General features: G+C 34.1%; 1 protein-coding gene across 1 annotated transcript; it reads left to right on the top strand.

Moving 5' to 3' along the window:
- The first annotated feature begins 11,341 nt into the window (after window positions 1–11,341).
- Window positions 11,342–15,673, top strand: LOC107795001 (proline-rich receptor-like protein kinase PERK15). The gene is made up of 8 exons (XM_075220072.1): window positions 11,342–12,208; window positions 12,880–13,428; window positions 13,539–13,625; window positions 13,715–13,785; window positions 14,035–14,111; window positions 14,250–14,397; window positions 14,511–14,672; window positions 15,099–15,673. Exons 1-8 carry the CDS (start codon window positions 11,563–11,565, stop codon window positions 15,426–15,428), a joined length of 2,070 nt encoding a protein of 689 aa, XP_075076173.1. The 5' UTR covers window positions 11,342–11,562; the 3' UTR covers window positions 15,429–15,673.
- Window positions 15,674–20,963: the final 5,290 nt, after the last annotated feature.

The raw sequence follows: 20,963 nt of genomic DNA, 5'->3' as shown, positions 1-20,963 counted from the left end.
TTCCGACATCATGAAAATGATGAAGAGCTTCTTGGTGCCGAAGTACCATATCTTAGTGCAATTGGGGCATTAATGTATCTTGCCAATAATTCCCGACCAGATATAGCTTTCTCAGTAAGCTTATTGGCAAGATTTAGTACTTCGCCAACACAAAGACACCAGAATAGTATTAAACATATATTCAGATACCTTCAAGGGACCATTGATATGAGTTTATTTTATTCAAATGAATCCAAGCCATCATTGATTGGTTATGCAGATGCAGGATATTTGTCTGATCCACACAAAGGTCGATCTCAGACAGGCAATTTATTTACAAGTGGAGGTACAACCATATCATGGTGTTCGACAAAACAAACTATGGTTGCTACTTCTTCAAATCATACGGAGATAATAGCCATTCACGAAGCAAGTCGAGAATGCGTTTGGTTAAGATCTATAACTCAACACATTCAGCAAACATGTGGTCTTTCTTCGAAAGAGAATATTTCAACAATATTGTATGAAGACAATGTTGCATGCATAGCTCAATTGAAAGGAGGATATATCAAAGGAGATAGAACAAAACACATTTCACCGAAATTCTTTTTCACTCATGATCTTCAGAAGAATGGTGAAATAGATGTACAACAAGTTCGTTCAAGTGATAATTTGGCTGATCTGTTCACTAAGGTATTACCAACCTCAATATTTGAAAAGCTGATATATAAGATTAGAATGTGTCGTCTTCGAGACATTAAGTGATTTTTCATCAGGGGGAGTAACTACACGCTGCACTCTTTTCCTTAACCAAGGTTTTGTCCCACTGGGTTTTCCTGGTAAGGTTTTTAATAAGGCAGCAAGCAATGCATATTATAAATAACTATGTACATCCCAATATTTTTTTTGTAAGTTTTTAATGAGGCACATTATCTTACATGGACATCCAAGGGGGAGTGTTATGAATAGTTTGTACATTGGATACTACATTGGATGCTACATTGGATGCCCATGTTGTGAATAACTTAAAGATTAAATTTCCTATTTTATGTCCATCATCTTTTCTTTTTATGCCTATAAAAGGCCATGTAATTGCAATGAAAAATTACACCAAAGTGAAAGAAGAAAACACTTCTCCATTCTCTCTATCTCTTCTTATTTACATTTTACTGCATTACTTTTATTTTATAATATATATATAGAGAGAGAAAAAGTAGGTTTAGTGTACAGACGTGGGGTAGCAATAAGATGGAACGAGGAATGAGACATGGTTTCAGCTGCCTAACTTGACAAACATGCATTGCAGCCAGCAAAAAGATAAAGTGCAACCAAATTTTAATTTTTGTCTCTAAATCAAACCTATACCGAGTCAAGATTGTCTAGTGAGTAGTGAAGTTCTGACCATAATAGAAACAGAAATAATACTTCAAAATTTATTATCTGTTTAATTTTAATTTGTCATTATCTTGGTATATATCTTCTTGATTCTTAGGAAGAAACAACTTAGAAGCTTCCTTCAGCAGAAAATGAAATTTTTACATTCGCATATTACCGACATAAAATTCGTTAAAAAAAATCATATTTTTTTGAATATATATATATATTGCAGGCCTTTCCAAGTTACCGCTGGCAACTAGTTGGCAATCATGCAAATTCTCATTCAACGACTGTTCTTTGCATTTGCCTTTTAAAATCTATCATTCACATATATTTAAATTAAAAGTCAATAAAATTGTTTATTGTTAATTCGGAATATTATAGCGTATGAATAAGTCTAATGTCTGGCGCCATTGAATAAATAAAGAAATAATAATTCTCGTTCAACGACATATATATGCTTTGCATTTTGCTTTCTGGAATGCATTAATGATAACCTACGTACATTTAAAAGTCAATAGAATTGTTATTTGTTCCATCGGAAATATTATGACTTACTAATAATTCTTGTGCCTGTGTTAGAATTGAGAGATCAAATATAATCTCAAGCTACCATTGTTGTGGCAGTTGAGCTCAAACGAGAGAAGAAGAGAGAATAGTGGAGACTTCTAGAAGAAAGATATTTTGGGAAAATAAATCTAATTTCATTCTTCATCGTATATCCTATATATACATATGCAAGGAAAATATAATGACAACTACCATTAGTTAATTACAAGAATATCCTTACTAATCTACTCAATTTTTACTAACTATGAATATGACAATACATATAAATACAACCGATACTCTTAATACCTCTTCCCCTCTCAAGTTGGAGGTGAGGAACTCACTGCCAACTTGCTGAGAACAGAACTATGCTTGATGCCTGTCAAGGCCTTGGTAAGAATGTCTGCTAGCTGAATATCTATGGAAATGTGATGCAAGGTGATGATGCCATCATACAACTTGTCGCAGACAAAATGACAATCTACTTTTATATGCTTGGTAGGTTCATGAAACACTGGGTTTCTTGTCATGTGTACTGCAGCCTCACTATCACAAAAGACTGGTATAGGATGTAGGCAAGGTACTGTCAATTCTTCTAGCACTGTTTGAGCCAGACTAATTCTCCAACCACCTTCCTAATTGATCTGTATTCTGCTTCTGCAGAGGAGAGGGATACTGTCTCCTGCTTCTTGGACTTCCATTTAATGGGACTAGCCCCCAGTAAGACAAGATATCCACTCACTGATCGTCTAGAATCAGGGCATGCAACCCAGTCTGAATCACAGTATGCTTTTACAACTTAGGAGATATGTCCATGTGGATCTACTGAAGTCATCGACTATTGTAAGAAAGTATTTGTAATTATCATGGGACACTGTGTGGTATGGCCCCCAGAGATCTATATGTAAGAGGTCAAAAACATTTGTGGAAGAAGTAGTTTTCTGAGGGAATGACAATCTTGTTTGTCTGGCCATAGGGCAAATTGAACACAAGAATGGTTGTTTGGGTGCAAAGTTTACAGGTATGGAGGATATTCCCCTCATTTTTACAAAAAGTACATGGCCTAATCTATTATGCCACAAGTAATCAACACATTTTTCATAAGATGAAGAATCGGGAAAGGATGCACACACATCAGTAGAACAAGAAGATATACAAGAGCCTTTCTTATTGCTTGAAGATGGAACATTTACAGATGATGCTTGAACAGGACATGTTTCTGAATGGTCATTATCTACAGTGAGTGATGTGTGTAATTGTGCATTATTTGAATTGCTAGTAGAAACAGAACAAGAATTTGAAATGAGAGGAGTAGAGACAGTAGCAGAACCAAGGAACTGGCATCTTGAGCAGAGGAAGTACAGACCATTCCTTGCTCTACCAATCTCTAGAGGCCTCTTCACTTAAGATATGATGTTAGACAATGAACTGAGATCAAATTGAACCTAAAGCTAAGAACAAACAACACTTTATGTAAAGTCAGTTTGGGACTAAGGATTGCATCACCAATTTCTGTCACTCTAACTTTGTATCCATTTGGTAAGGTTACTAAGAAAGGATAAGGTAAGATTCTAATGTTAGTTAATAGGGCTTTGTTATAAGACATATGATTTGTAGCTCCGGAATCCAGAATCCAATATTCAGCAGATGATTTGAAACATTTGCATGAAAGATTACCAATAATTTCCTTATGAGTAGAGCAAGACAATATACCTACAAAGTTTGTTGCTCCACTAGTAATGTTGTTTGAGACTTCAATTGTGTTTCCTCCATGGAAGTTTTCCAATAAATACAGTAGCTGATTGTACTGCTCCTTTGTCAAGTTTTGAATCCCCACACCTTGATTTCCAGCATCTATTTCACTGTGTCTTCCTGAAACCATCTCTTCTGTTCCTCCATGCACATTTGCAGCAAATGCCACATTTTTCCCTTTAGTGAATTTAAAATCCGGTACAATTGTACTCAATTCGTCTGATCGTACCTATCCTCCAGTTCCTGCCATAATTCCTTCGCATCGACTACGTATTGCAAGCTATCCGCTAGATCCTTTGAGAGTGAGTTGAGAATCCACGATGTTACCATATCGTCGCATCTCTCCCACTGTTCAAACATCGGATGGCCAGAATCTGGCTTCTTACACTTTCCATTGATGAAGCTAACCTTATAGGGACGTCTCTTCTCCAAGATCTATAGCCAGTTCCGTCAAATACTACCGGCACCAGTGTCGACCCTGCACTTTCTGAAGGATGCATGTACAGAGGATTGGTTGAATTTAACGTATCCTTGTTTACGTTAGGTAAATCAGTTGAATTCAAAGTATCACCATCTACCGCCATGATATAGGATAGGATAATTCACAAATCTGTGAAATGTGGGTGAAAATTAGGGTTTCACGATCCTCGACTTGTGACTGCTAATCGAGCAGAAATTGAAGACGAAAATGATAAACCTGAACGAGAATTGAGTTATATGTGACTCTGAGCTCTGATACCATGTTAGAATTGAGAGATCAAATGTAATCTCAAGCTGCCATTGTTGTGGCACTTGTGCTCAAACAAGAGAAGAAGAGAGAACAATGGAGACTTCTAGAAGAAAGATATTTTGGGAAAAGAAATCTAATTTCATTCTTCATCGTATATCCTATATATACATATGCAAGGAAAATATAATGACAGCTATCATTAGCTAATTACAAGAATACCCTTATTAGTCTACTCAATTTTGACTAACTACGAATATGACTATACATATAAATACAACTGATACTCTTAATAGCCTGCATTGTATAAACAAATCATCCATAACTTATACATTCATTATTTTTATTTAAAATATATATATATATATATATATATATATATATATATATATATATATATATATATATATATATTGAAAAAATAAAAAGGTTATATTTGATTGTAGTCTCTGTTCTAGCCTAGATTTTAAAAAAAGGATTTATATTAGCCGACTCCAATTTGTTTGGAATTGCAGAGTAATTTTTCACAAGTTGCATTCAATATTAAGTTGTTGACCTCAAGGGTCAAATGATATTTTGAGTCTTTACAAATTTGTTTTTAGTTTTATGACCATTTTTTTTACACATAAGAAATCTATTTTTTTTTTAACAAAAGAGATCTAAAAATAACTATTTTTTAATCTCAACGTTGTAATGATCATGAACACCTATGTCGCAAGTTGGAGAAATAGAGAGCGAAAGAGATATTTTCAAAATTGGCACGCCGGCGGCGTTTGGAAAAAGTATTTTTAAAAATGTTGTAAATCGAAATTATTTTGTTGGACCACCATTTTCAGAATAAAAACTTTAAGAAAATAATTCTGACTAAGATCATGGAAATGGAAACTATATTATCAAGCACTTTGCAAAACTACCAGTCAAATATTAACATTATTGATTTCAACCGCATTATCAATATTAGGAAATTAATGATCATTTATAAGTTTAACGAAGTTATTTGTTACCGTGCAAAGCGTAGGCAAATTACCTAATTATAACAATATTTCTAAGGTACTCTTAGAAGTGATTGGACAATATTTGGTTAAAGTTGGAAACCTCTCATTAGCTTGATTCAGAAATGTATTTTCACACAATTATTACTATAAAGTTTTCCTTTTAATGCTGGGTTTAAGAGAAATGGGAAAAAAGAACAGTGAGAATTGAAACTCTTGTCGATATCACTAGAGTTGTCTCTTATGTTATTTTTGGTTTTTCATTCGGTGTCCAATGCTCGTATTGGAGCTCAATTATATTTGAATTATTCGTGTTCCCATAAGACCCCATTTCGGGGAAGCGCTCCCTAACAAGAATTTTTTCATACCTAGAGCTCGAATCCGAGATCTCAGACTAAGAAAAGAGCAACTCCATCCGGCCCGATACACCACATTCTTTGGTGGTAGTTGTCTCTTATTTTATTTTTTTTGGGTTTTCACCCGGTGTTCAGTATCTTCATTGGAGCCAGACTATATCCGGATTAGTGCCGCGTAGGGCCCCATTTAGGAATAAGTACTTCCTACCAAAGAATTTTTTATATTCAGAGCTCGAACCCGAAACCTCTCTGGTTAAAAAAAGAGCAGTTTCATCCGTTGCACCACGTTCTTTGATGTTGTTGTCTCTTATTTTACTACCTTTTTCTTTTGCTTTTGGATTTTTACTTCTTTATGCTTTATTCTTTCTTTATATGAAAACGCCTAGCTCCAACTATGATGTTTGGTGCTATTTCCATTGTCTAGCTGTTTTTTTCTATTTTACTTGAGATTGAAGGTCAATCTTCATTACCAAAACATGCTACTATGTTACAACGAAGAAGGAAAAAGGAAAAAAAAAATCTTGTACACGTACCGCGTACGTTACCTAATCCTTGACTTAAATATAAGTAAAAACCAAACCTTAATATCACACTCATTTACTTTACCCTAATCTATTTATACTCCAAGATTCTTACTCCAAGATTGTTGTTGATTATTATAACAACAATAAATATTTTATTACTTGCTTTTGTGAGGAGTAATAAGTATTCTTATCCGTAATCAGATGTATTTGACTTTGAGCCATTTAGGAATAAAGTCGTGCTAGCTTTAGCCAAGCGAAATTTTTGGCGTGAATATAAATTAGTAAATAAGTCGGGCACTAAAATGGGCACGAAAAATGGATAAAAAACAATAAAAACAATTACTAAAAATGAGTTATATGTAAATTAAATTTTATATATAATTAAACTTTTGAGAGTAAATTTAAGGGCACACATAATATGAGACTTGAGAGCAGCAGCTAAGAGCCAGCAGGTATGATCATATTCATCATCTTCGAAATAATCAATTAAATATTCAGATATAAAGTAATCACTATTACCTACTCCGACAAATTGGTATAAATAATGAGTGGAGTGATTAACTAATATGACTTGACATAAATATCATATACTAGTAAAATTAACTTTCAAATATATATGATGATTTACTTTCGTTATATGGGTAAAATCATTCCACGATAAGATAAGAGGAGGTAAGTGCACACATAGTCATTTTCAGGTATATTATTTAGAGATTAATCAGTAGTTATTTTGTTCTAAAATTTTAAATAATATAGGATATTTTTGTTCCGAAAACGTAAACTGAAAAACTAAAATTTAGAATGCACCGACTAATTTCTAAAGAACACCCCTTTAGATTGACTATCTGATGTCATTTTTACGGATAAAAGTAAAAAGGAATTAAACAATCATTTAAGTCAAGGTGAAAATTTTCTTACTAAATTTGTGTGTGACAAATTCTTCTGATTGATATGTGATACCAAAAATACCCAAGACGGTCAATTTAGAATAAAACAAACATGATTTAATGTCTTTTTCCTTTCTGGATAAAACATAAATATCTTGCATATAAAGAAGTGAAAAATGATAATGTCAATAATAAAAGGAAATTTGCAAACAGAGAATGCAATATCCATTAAACATAGAGTGCTCTCACAAGTTTGTAATTATTTGTTTGCTATTTCTAAAAAAAGAAAGAAAATAATTCAATGAAAATGGAGTCCAGCCAATAAAAGGATTTGTGCATTTATTCAAATCCTATTGTTCTTAAGGAAAACAACGGGTAACACTGTTGAATGTGAAGTGTAATAATATTTAACCAAAATAACAATGATTTTAATATGAATACTTCTAGAATTAGATTTTCCTTTTTTTTAAGTTGCATAATAATAATAATAATAAAATTAACGCGTAGAACACCAATATAGACATTCCATTTGGAACTATAGTACCGAAGAAGCAACGGCACGCGTATCCCATCGTGCTATGATTTTTTTTTTTTTTTTTGGGTTTCCCATCTGTTGTTCGGTATCCGTATTGGAGTCCGACTATATTCGGATTCGTGCCGCGTAGGGCCCTATTCGGGAGTCAACGCTCCCTACCAAAGATTTTTCCATACCCAAAGCTCGAACTTAAGACATCCGGTTAATGGAAGAATAGTCTCATCTACTGCACCACATCCTTTGGTGATTCGTGCTATGCTAAATACTTACAAGGTTACAGCATAGTTTGAATCAAATAATATCTACTTATTTATTCAGTAATGGAGCTTGAAAGCAATTCACCGTATTCAGCCGGACCAGTAAATTTGTTCTAAACTTTGCATATGTATTATGTAATTCATTAATATAATTTTAAATTTTAATTTTAATTATTAGTACTTGAAGCCGTTTTTTAGAGTTCAAAAGTCACAAATTTTGAATTATGAGTCCGCCTGTATATTTACTGCGTTATGGATAATCATAAATTGAAAATATATACTAATTAGTCTACAAATATATGTCATATGTCACGCATGTTTTAGTTTAACAGTATTTGGCTAAACCAACCTGCAAATACTCTTAATATGATGTGATATATATTGTTTACTTTGGGCTAAGTTCACACGATTTTTCTCAAAAAGCCTTATATCGTTAAGATATTCATGCATCTTATATATAAGAGAAATTTTCATAAAGCACTATCTTTTAGTGGTAATTAGTTATCTATAGATACCATTTGCTATATTACCGATTGTAGATACGTTTTCGGTTGTTATTAGATGTATTTAAGTTATTGTATTCATGAATACAGTAGCAAAAATAGGCGTGAATCAGGGAAGTCAAGCTAATCAGTTGTTGTATTCGAGTGTATTCGACTGTATTCATGGCGTGAAATATGGGATTACAGGGATTACAGCTGGACAAATTATTGTATTCGACTGTATTCACGACATGAAATAGGGGATTACACTGTTTTTAAACAAAAAATGAATCAATTGACATAATAGACTCCTAATATAACTCAATAAACTCAATCATAACACACAAAATTTGTATTTCAAGTTATAAAAAAGAATCTGAACCTAAAAATACACTAATAACATAGCAATCTTCAGAGAAATTATATAATACATCTGAATACATAAATTATATTAATTAAAAAAAACATATGAATACATTCATGACATATAGCGAGACACTGAATATAATGAAATACACAACGGGATACATTGAAATACAATGGAAAAAAGATAGAGAATACAATGTAATAGATGGAATACAGCGAGATACATTGAATTACAATGGAAAAAAAGACAATGAATACAATGAAATACATAAAAATACAACGTAATACGTTGAAATTACATTGAAATATACTAACAGAAATCTTCTTTTTCATCGCGAAAGATAAAGTTGTGTCGTGGATGTCACGTGGAATTGCTCTGGATTGATGAAGTTGGTTTGATTCTGTCGAAAAGAACTCTAAATTCCCAAATAGAAGAAGACAAAGCAAAAAAAATAAAATAAAGGCGAATATGGAGCCAAAGGTAGCGGACTTTTCATTAAGAGTTGAAGCCGGAGATCGGCGATGGATACTGCCGGTAAACTCCTATCGCCGTCGGCCACTAAGCCTTTTGATTTCTCCGACGATTCGCTTCCGAAAATAGTGGTTATGTCGCCTGATCAGCAACGCTATTGCTTGGAAGCACTCAAAGTCTTGAGCATCGTGTTTTCAGGGAATGAGAGAAGAGAATGACATGTATCAAAGTAGAGACATAAAGAAAATAGTGTAACTGAATAGCGTATTTAGTGGCTTAGGGGTAGGAGGTAACCAAAATTAGATATTTTGCTATAAACATTAAAAAGTATCTATAGAATATAATTTTTTTAAATGGTATTTATTTAAAATAAATAAGGCGTTAACCTTTGCTATAGGGGGTAAAAATTCCTATATATGAACCTTCAATTTTTTTAGCTCCACGTGACCCATTACCACGATCCACAAGTCAATATTTGAGATTCATTATGTGCCACCTATATTGTCAAAATATTTATGATAACTGAAGCCCGCAACTAGCTTTTTCATGTGTGCACGTCTCCAAGATCGTATGAGTATGCAAATCAAGCCCCACACTTTCACTCTATCATCGCCATACTAGTCCTGCCGAACTCGGTCTTTAATACTAATTGTTGGGCTCAACTAACTCAAAAATACTCTTATCATAGTATGATATTGTCCGCTTTGAACTATGCCCGCACAAATTTCTTAAAAGGTCTCATACTATGAATAGATTGAGATACCTTGTATATATACTCCAAATCTTTTCAGTTATCAATATGAGAGTTTATTCGCGCACTCAACAATTAGTAAATACAAGGTTTTTACGCGGTGTAATTAGGACTTAGCCAATTATTTTACTCTGTTGGCCGGCGACCATGTGATCGGGCAAAACACATTAGAAAGGAGAATATAATATAGGAAAAAACTTATCTGCATCGGGTGTTTACATCAAATCAATAGATACATGACATGTGTCTTGCATATGGACTTCAATCATTTAACTATGGTAAATTATATGCATTCTTATTTAATTAAATTAATTAATCATAGTAAATTAATATAGTTTGGTGTAAACACACGGTATGAATAAATATTTACCACATAGCATAACAACACGTAGCTAAATTTCTATAACTTTGAAGACTAGAAAAGCAATATGTCAAGCCATCAAATGCGCCTCAATTATAGTTTAACTGCAATTGCACTTGGACCGTATGAATATTTTAGAATTTTCTTTTACCATAACAATCAACTTAATAAAATCCTTTTCATTCGATTTAAAACCACTTTATCCAACTCATATGGCTGAAAAAAGAAATAAATTTAAGTTACATATAATGATAGCATATTTTTATATATATATTATTCGTTAATATTAATATCAACAACCATAACAATAAACTCAGTGGAATTACACAAATGGGCATGGGAAGGATATTATGAGCCTGTTTGGACATAAGAATTTTTTTTACTTCTTTTTCAAATTTTTTTTACTTTTTTTCGAAATCAGTGTTTGACCATAAAATTTTTAATTTTCACTTGAAGATGAATTTTGATTTTTTTTGAAAATTTTAAAAACTCCAAAAAGTTATTTTTCAAAATTTTCACTCAGATCACTAACAAAACTTAAAAATAGTCCAAAATTATATTCATGTCAAACACAACTCTAATTTTCAAATATTATTTTCACTTAAATTTTTTTTGAAATTTTATAGTTCTTATGTCTAAATGCCTTATGTAAACTTACCCCTAGCTTATGTCGGTTGAGAGGATATTTCCGGTAGACATTCGACTCAAATAAAGCAATTTGTTAATAATAATATGTAATAGAATATTAAGTACTATTTTTATGAGATTTCCAATTAATGCATATCAATAAATTTTAGTTATAGTTATCTAACAAATACTTAACTTAATTTGTAAAAATAAAATCACGTTACATATCAAGATATAAGGAAAAACAAATCCAAAAGGTAGAGCTATTAAGGAATAAAAATATATTTTTTTATATAAAATAAATAAATATCTACTTTGGACATGCTTATTCTTCCCTCTTTTATTCCTAACGACTACTATACTACAGTTTCTGTTTTCGTTTTCTTCTTTCTCTCTCTCACTTTCTCTCCTAAAAGGAGTAAAATTCTAGTGAGAGAATCAAAAGCTTATACAAATTTTTCCTATTAAAGTTTCCACCAATTCTTTTGTATTGTTTGCATTAATTTTTGGGTTTTAGTCTTCTTTTTCACGCACACACACAGTGTATACTTAAAAGGGTCGCCGGAAAATGTCTTCTCCGACGCCGGTAACGGCCCCTGCTCCCACTTCACCGCCTAGTAATTCTACTTCTCCGCCACCGGCGACTCCAGCACAGGCTCCCCCTCCGTCCTCCCCTACACCACCAGCAACAGCTCCACCGCCGGCGACTCCTGCACAAGCTCCACCTCCGGCCACACCAACGCCACCAGCAACAGCTCCACCACCGGCTACAACTCCGCCTCCATCCACTCCGACCCCACCAGCAGCAACTCCGCCGGCTGCCTCAGCCTCTCCGCCACCACCAACCACCCCTGCTCCGCCAACAAATCCGTCAACTCCTCCATCTGGGTCTCCTCCTTCGCCTCCGTCCACCACTCCTTCTCCGCCTTCTGGTTCATCACCCTCACCTCCGGCTAGAGGGAATTCACCGCCAGTACCTTCAGGGAGGACTCCGGTGCCATCTAGGGGAGGAAGTCCATCAACTCCGGCGTTGTCACCGCCGCCGTCAGATGGAGGGTCAAATGGAATATCGACGGGGACAGTTGTGGGAATTGCTATTGGAGGTGTTGTAATTTTAGCAGTGTTGAGTTTGTTGTTCATATTCTGCAAGAAGAAGAGAAGAAGAAATGAGGATAATTACTATGTTCCACCTCCACCACCACAAGGAGTCAAAGGTGAGATCTTTTCTGAATTTGATATTAATTAACTGCTACACATTTTTGATTCATCAACAAATATATTTGTTCAAGAGCAACTTGTGATGTGTGGGTTGTATTTAACTGGAGAAACGGTAGAGGGATAAGCCCATCATCCACCGAGTTTTGAACATGTGCGCCTGGATATACGTATACGTATTTATAATGTTAACCCAGCTCGTGTGGGCTTGCTCACATTGCCGGTTCTAAGTCCAGATAAAGGAGGGTTGCAGTAGTCTGGCTGCCAACATAAAATTTGCCAATTTAGGATGAATGCTCATAGTACAGATTTTATTTTGGTATGATGATGATATGAATTGAGCTTCAAGAAAAGAAGTGAGAGTTCATATCGCGGACCCTCTAACTTTGTTTGGGACTGAGGCCTATTATTGTATGTATAATGTTCTAGCGCCTGGACTATTGAGTACCTTATTGTTTTGGTTGCTGTTGAAAATGCATGAAGATTCAAGCTTTAAGTGTCTGGATAACAGAATAGATTTAGCTATATATAGGGTATGTTTGGTAATGACAGAAATTGTTTTGGAAAATATTTTTCATGCTAGTCTTTTTGGTTGGTAAGTGAAATACGTTCTAGAAAATATACTCCGATATATTAACTTTTGAGTTCTAATGTTGATGTTGTTTGTCAGCTGAACCGCATGGTGGGCATATGCAACATTGGCAGCAAAATGCTCCACCACCAGCGGATCATTTTGTTACAATGCCCCCAAAACCATCTCCTCCACCACCAGGGGCATTACGACCTTCACACGCTCCAGTACGTGCACCTTCACCTCAACCTTACATGAACAGCACTGGGACTTCCTCCAATTATTCTGGGTCTGAAGTTGCGCTTCTACCACCTTCTCCTGGCATGGCCTTAGGTTTCTCTCAGAGCACATTCACATACGAGGAATTGGTTCGGGCAACTGATGGCTTCTCAGATGCTAACCTTCTTGGACAAGGTGGTTTTGGTTATGTGCACAAAGGGGTCCTTCCTAATGGGAAAGAGGTTGCAGTTAAACAGCTTAAGGCTGGAAGTGGACAAGGTGAACGTGAATTTCAGGCGGAAGTTGAGATTATTAGCAGAGTACATCACAAACATCTCGTTTCTCTTGTTGGATACTGCATTACTGGGGCTCAGAGAATGCTCGTTTATGAGTTTGTTCCGAACAACACTATGGAATTTCATTTACATGGTAAGTCTATTTTACTGCTTTCATTGTAGTAAAAAGTTCACTGGTAAATCAACCCTGAACATGCTTGATCTGTCTACTAATCCAAATTCTTATACTTGGAATATTTTTAGGAAAGGGAAGGCCTCCATTGGATTGGCCTACCCGACTGAAGATTGCTCTAGGGTCTGCTAAAGGACTGGCATATCTGCATGAAGACTGTATGTCATGGTTCAATCGTGTTGATATCTTTTTTGGACTTTTTGTCACAAGTTCTTAATGTGAAATGAATCATTTTCTCCCTTCACAGGCCAACCTAAAATCATTCACCGTGATATCAAGGCAGCTAATATACTTATCGACTTCAATTTTGAGGCTAAGGTAACAGTCCTTTGCATGTACAATTGAAGCTTTATTAAAAAAAATGTACAATTGAAGAGCATGTTAAATTTTGTTTATTTGATTATTGAATCACTAATGTTCTCCAATCGCTTTCACTCAGAGGTTGTTTTTTTCTGCAAATTATACATTATGGATGCCATCAGAAGCTAAATTCAGTTGTACTATCTAGTAAATCCTGTATCCTCTTTGTGTTTCCATGTGGTCAAAGAAACTTTTCCGCTTTCTCAGGTTGCTGATTTTGGACTTGCTAAGCTTACTTCTGATGTTAACACTCATGTCTCCACCAGAGTGATGGGAACTTTTGGGTAAGAATTGGATTCTTTTGTGTGTATTAGTTCGGTTCCCGATTTCCTATCTTGTATATGTATTGCTAAGCGTGCTGCTTTTTTACCATTTGATCATCAGTAGACCTGATTGTTTTTCTTCATTATTGCCGACGCTAGATATTTGGCTCCAGAATATGCGTCGTCTGGAAAGCTTACGGATAGGTCAGATGTATTCTCCTTTGGTGTGATGCTTCTAGAGTTGATAACTGGACGTCGGCCTGTTGACTCCAATCCGTCATTCACAGAAGATAGTTTGGTGGACTGGGTGAGTATATTTATGCGGACATGTTGGCCGTCTTTGATTTCCTTCCACTAGCTCTTCAGTTTGAGTAATTCTGCTGTTCTGCTCACAAAGAAATTACCTTCTGTATGTTTCAGGCACGGCCATTGCTCACACGAGCTTTAGAGGATGAAAAGTTTGATGCCCTCGTTGATCCTCGGCTAGAAAATGATTATAACCATAATGAGATGGCTCGCATGGTTGCTTGCGCTGCTGCTTGTGTGCGTCATTCAGCAAAACGTCGACCACGAATGACTCAGGTGAAATTCCATTTTGCATTAAAAATTATTCGAATGCATCACATCCCTTTGGAATGTGGCCCTTCTCCGGGATGCTCCGTGCACCGGGTGACCCTCTTTTAGTGAACAGGCATTAAAAGTAAAACATAGTAATCATTTAGGAAGTTGGAGTTATGATGAGCTTCAACCTTGTACAAGTGAGAATATTGAAAGTGATGTTTAGAAGTTCCAAATGCACTCTACTACTACCAATTTTTGGGTAGAGTGGTAAGTACTCCATCCTTAACCAGACGTCTCGGGTTTGAGTCTTGAGTATGGAGTTGCCTTTGCTATTTTCTACTGATTAAAACTAAAAATCACTAGGAGTTTATGCTCTAGTCAAGATGTAGATTGCAAACTTTAGATTTACTATCTGCAATCTTAAGTTTTTACTGAAAACTTGAGCAGGTTCTCAGAGCTTTGGAAGGAGCTGTCTCGTTATCGGACCTTAATGAAGGGATTAAACCTGGACACAGCACAGTATACAGTTCATATACAAGTTCAGATTATGATGCACTCCAATACAATGAAGACATGAAGAAATTCAGGAAGATGGCACTAGCGACGAGCCAAGAATATGAAAGCAGTGGCCAGTACAGTAATCCGACAAGTGAATATGGGCTGTACCCGTCTGGATCAAGTAGCGAAGGCCAACGGACAAGGGAAATGGAAATGGATAAGTTGAAGAAAGACAGCAAAGGATTCAGTGGAAGCAAAGGATTCAGTGAAAGGTCTTAGTGCAACAACTCCATTTCTGTATAATCTTTCAACCTAACTCTATTTTTAACATGTGAATGCTTCAGCAATTGCATAAAAGGGGTGATTTACTTGGTCAATATACAGTTTTTTTTTCTTCTTTTTTTCTTTTTATATGAGGAAAGTTCTCCATTTTGTATTTATAATGCCTTTTACAACAGAGGGATGAATTATACTGCCAATTCTTTTATTCAATGCTTCAATGATAGCATTGATTATTTTGTTCATATCCATTCAGACTTATTCCTTGATGCTGGTTGTGTTTTGCTTAAAATGTGCATTTGACAATTGGATTTGAATCAGCTGATGTGTAAATGACAAAACTAAGCAAGTTGCATGTAGTATTTTAAGTAGTTTATTCAACTTTGAATTTTCTCTTCCCTTGAATCTAAGCTGTCAAACCAAACTGCTGACTTTTTTTCTTTGTGCAAATTTGACCATGTCATGTTGGAGACAATAGACATCTCTATCTGCTGAATTTTACAAGATGTACTTGCACCAAGTGTGGAGCACCATTTTAGCTGGGTTTGGATATAGATTTGATTGAAACTTGAAAAAAGAGTGTTTGAAGTTGTGTTGAAAAATAATTTTTGAAAGTTGAAATTGTGTTTGGATATGCATTTTATTTGAAGAAAAATTGAAATTTTATGAGTGGAAGAAACATTTTAACCCATTTTTTCCCTAAACCAGTATTTGGGAACTTGAAAATTTGTGAAGTTTTTTTCGCCAAAACATGATCATATTTCATATACAAACAATGTTTTCAAAAAAAAAATTGAAAAAATAAAGCCAAAATTTATGGCTAAATGGGAGCTATTAGGTTCTTATCTCCAACTAGCACATGTATCGGGTATCTCTGTCCACCAAAAATTAGACAAATGAAATAATCACTTAGCATTTTTCATCTCCGTTAGATTTGAACCCTGATATTCTATGATTTTCACCAACTTCTTTGAGGTTAGATATACCTTATGTGTTTAACGCCGAACTTTAATCAATTTTGGAGTTCCTTTCACATATACGCTTCTTTGTTTTCCTAATCTATTCAATTTTATTTTCTAGAAACGGCTTCTCTATCTTCACAAGGCAGGGATGAGGTTTGCATACACAAGATTATACTAAGGTTGTTGTTGTCCATGTATTTAATTTCGTAACGGGCATATAAATGCGATTTGGACAAGTTAATGATAAATCTAATTATTTGGATACATAAGAAGAAAGCTTGACCAATAGTTTAAACATTGTTGGTTTCTGTCTTTTGGTGCATAAACAACCACTCCTATATAGTCCTATTGTTTAATGCAATTAGGAAGGTGGTCCTTGTCGGAATTAGATGGTCACATGTAATACAAAAGAAAGCAAAAGTTAAAAGGGCTATCTATTAAATTTATGGTCAAGACAACCTTTTTGCACATGCAAGAAATCATGGGGACAAGTCACAAGAATATGGCAGTACCAATTTGCTACAATTTTGCCATATTTATTGACTTTACTACTTCTCATCACATGGTTTTTTCTGCCAACCGTTAGTATCTACTGTTTTTTTTTTTTTTTTTATTTTTAAAAAATCTTATTAGTTGGTTGTAGAGTTCTTGTTTGTTGGTTGGTTAATCATTTGTGTGGGGGTTATGGGTAAATTCGGAGGCGGATTCAAAATTTAAAGGTCGGTGATTTACTTTTGGATAGATTCAAGCAAAATCTGCTTTGTATATAAGGTATCCGGTACTAATTTATTAGTACTATTTTTTTAAAGACATACACATGTATACATGAAATTTTTACGAATTTTATGGGTGCCGATGACGTCCTCAAAGTATAGCATAGATCCGCCTACAACATGTAGCTTTAAGGTAAAGGGTTTCAAGATTGTCCCAGAAATCAGGTTTATTTCTTTCACTCAAATTTATTAGATGTGTTAAACTGTATAAAATAAATTTATTGTGAATTTTCTCTGACATTACAAAGTTCTTATGCTCTAATCTCCGACTAAGTATCTATTCATGCAAAAATGCTCCTTTGAAGCTGGAGTAAGGAATTTGTCCACCTCATCACCCCGAAGATGTTGTTTTGCACGCATACTGAGAGACTTAGGGGTCGTTTGGTAGGGTGCATAAGAATAATGTTGAATATGGTGTATTAGTAATGTTGGTATTAGTTATGCTTGCATTAATTATACTGGTATTAGTTATGCTAACATATTTCTTATCCATTGTTTGGTTTGATGTATTAAAACATTGTGCAATTTCTAAAAGAATTGTTTGTTTACAAAAATGCCCCCAAAACCAGTCCATCACTTTAATTTTCTAAATGAAACATATGTTGAGAAATATTTTTATATGAAAAAGTTTAAAAAAAATTATTTAATTTGTCTACCTATATTGTAAAATAGAACTAAATATTTATTTATAAAAAAGGAAATATGCTAAGTATTTATTTATTTACTAGGGCTATAATTTTATTTCTCACTATTTGAATTATTTTAAACTTCCATCAATATAATAACTAGCATATTTTAATCAAGCATAAATGTTGAAGGACAATTTTGTCTTTAACTAAGCTAATGATTGCACTAAAACTCATTGCATTGCTAATACCATTGTTTTCTATGCATTAGTTATGCATAGGGTAATACCAAATAGGATGTATAACTAATGCATATGTTCAAAATGTATACCAAACAATGTATTATTAATACACAAAGCTAATGCATGCATTATTTCATCTAACGCATCCTACCAAACGACCCCTTAATCTATTGATTGATACAAAAAACAACCATTTTTTTCGAGAAGAATTAAATTAAATAACAATCAACTCAACCATTTAAACTAAAGATAACCAGAGGATATATAATACATGTATAATTTATGTATAACATGTATATAATTAGTGTATAATCTATGTATACTGATTAGAAAAAGTAAATAATATTTCCGGCCGGCCATTGTGTAAAGATCCCCTTTTTAGACTCTACTTTAGTAACAAAACAACATTTTGCCTAGGGGTGGGCGCCGGTCCGTTCTATTCGGTTTTCATGAAGTTTAGTTTGGTTTGTTCGATTTTCGGGTTTTTATTTGGTACACCAATTACCGAACCAAAATTAGTGCGATTTCTTTGGTTTTTGCTAATTTGGTACGGTCGATTTCGGTTGGATTCAGCCGGTTTGGTCTTATCGTATTGAGCTTTCAAATTGGACTTTTCTACTGAAAAATATGACTAATTTCATATTTTAGTGTAACTAAAATTCAAAAATATGAACAAATTTACTTGACAAAGATTACAATATAACTATCTCGTAAAGATGTAGACAATCATCTAAAAGCATAATACAAGCAAGTTCAAATTAGAGGAGCATTAGTATCTATTATATAAAGAGTTTTCTACTTTAGATCTCACACTTCCGATGAAACATAAACAAATATTATGCAAAATAAATTATATAGTAGGATTACTGTTTTCTTCTATTTCAACAATGCAATAAATTTTTCTTGTAAAAAATAAAAGAGACGCTAGCAAATAAAGATGAATGTCATTACTCATTATTCCACAACAACATCGGCGACGCGCAAGCAAACAAAGATGAAAGATGTATTGGCAAAATAAAAGGGCTAATTATTAGAATGTGAGACTTTATTTGGGTTTGAGCTTCAAATTTATAATTTAAATATGTGAATAAGTTGGGCTAGACAACTTAAGAGGAATCCAGAGGCTAGGACCTATATTAGAAAATTTCGATTTTTCGGTTTAACCAAAAATCGAAGTTGCAAACCGAACACCGAAACTATAGAAAACATAAACCAACAAAACCGCCTGAATAAGCCGAAAAACCCGAAACCATATAAACCAAAGTTTTCGATTCGGCCGGTTTTTTGCCCTCTAACCTGTTTCTGGCAACCTTTTGGGCCGAATATGAACAACATGGCCTGTCCTTATGAGCAAGACTCATGTTGTTATATCTCTAATTGGGGAAAAACTTTAAGAAATAGTCACTTTTCAGGTTTTGTAATTGAAAAATAATCAATGTCCCGGAGTTTCAAATTTAACAAGCAAATTCTACTATAATGTCTTGAAGTTTCACTAGGGAAATTTAAAACTTCATAACAGAAGCTATTTTTTAAAGACATGGCCAAAAAAGTGGCTAGTAAAAGCTATTTCTACCTCTTAATTAAGGCTTCTGGTAAAATGGACCATGCTATGGCCCATGAAAATCAGTAGAAAGGAGCAAGCTGAAGATGTTGGTTCATCTTCATAGGTCCGTTAAAGTTAACCATTTTCTACCTGGCAATAATTATTTTTGAAGAATTAACCCAAATAGTCCCTCACCCAACCACTTAAATTAAAAATAGTCGGTGGACAATAATATATGCATAATTTATGTATTATATATGTATAATTATTGTATAATATATGTATATTGCTATAAAAACTAAATAATGAAATTCTGATTAAGATAGAAGACTTATATCCATTCCACCCAGTGGCACATCTATGTACTAATTTTAGGTGCTTTTGCACCCATTGACTTCCGCATAAACTCTGTATTGTTATATAAAAAAATATAAGAAAATTGATATACGGTTGTACACTTATATATGCGGTTGGTAGCAACTTTATGTTAAAGAAAGTGAGTACCCATAATCTTAAAATTCTGACAATTTTTAATTGAACCTCTCTCCAAAATAGTTGAAGGCTAGGAGTTCTTTAACACAACTCCCCTCAATCGTAATTTGTTTAAACCAATATCAGATCCCATTTGGTTCATTTTTATGTAAGTCATATTCTCTTCGATGAATGACGGATAAAGGATCTATTGATTTTAATCACCAATTAACAAAAGGGTTGTCCGATGTACTAATCTTTTGCTATGTGCAGGGTCCGGAAAAGGGCTGGACACAAGGGTCTATTGTACGCAGCCTTACCCTGCAAGAGATTATTTCCACGGCTTGAACCCGTGACTTCCTGATCACATGGCAATTGACAGCAGTTTTACTAATTACACCAAGACTCCCCTCCTAACACCAATTAACACACACAAAAAACAAATCACAACTCATTCTTTTCAACTAATTCATAAATCATACCCTTTCTCAGATTTCAAGTTTCTAATTAGAATGGTTAGTACTTCATAGTTGCCCCTAAAGTATTGAAAATTATATTTACTCTTTCTATTTCTAACTATGAGAGAAATTCATCTACACAATTGTGTAGGTCGCCTACACAATTTTATTGTAAAAAAATTTGCGATCAATTAAACTAGGCAAACTAGAAATGTCTCTTTTCTTGAAAAGGAAAAAATAAATATAAAAAAAAATATAACTGAAATTAGGGGCGTCAATGGATATTTAAAAATCGACTAAACTTATCGAACTGTAGCGTACCAAATTGATTTTTAGGTTTCTTTTAATAAAATCGTATGTTTTTATGTGAATCTATAACCGTACCGATAATTAGGATATGTTTTGTATTTTATGAAAATAAACCGAAAAAATACCGAACTGTACCAGATTAATTTACATG

This window comes from Nicotiana tabacum, chromosome 8 (genome assembly GCF_000715075.1).
Source record: "Nicotiana tabacum cultivar K326 chromosome 8, ASM71507v2, whole genome shotgun sequence".
NCBI lineage: Eukaryota > Viridiplantae > Streptophyta > Magnoliopsida > Solanales > Solanaceae > Nicotiana > Nicotiana tabacum.
The sequence above is the reverse complement of the archived record's forward strand: the minus strand, read 5'-3'. Positions and strand labels throughout refer to the sequence as shown.

Coding starts and splice junctions, on each gene's coding strand:
- LOC107795001 (XM_075220072.1), top strand. CDS start 11,563: ATGTCTTCTCCGACGCCGGTAACGGCCCCTGCTCCCACTTCACCGCCT. Junction 12,209..12,879: donor ACCACCACAAGGAGTCAAAG/GTGAGATCTTTT, acceptor GTTGTTTGTCAG/CTGAACCGCATGGTGGGCAT. Junction 14,673..15,098: donor GTCGACCACGAATGACTCAG/GTGAAATTCCAT, acceptor AAACTTGAGCAG/GTTCTCAGAGCTTTGGAAGG.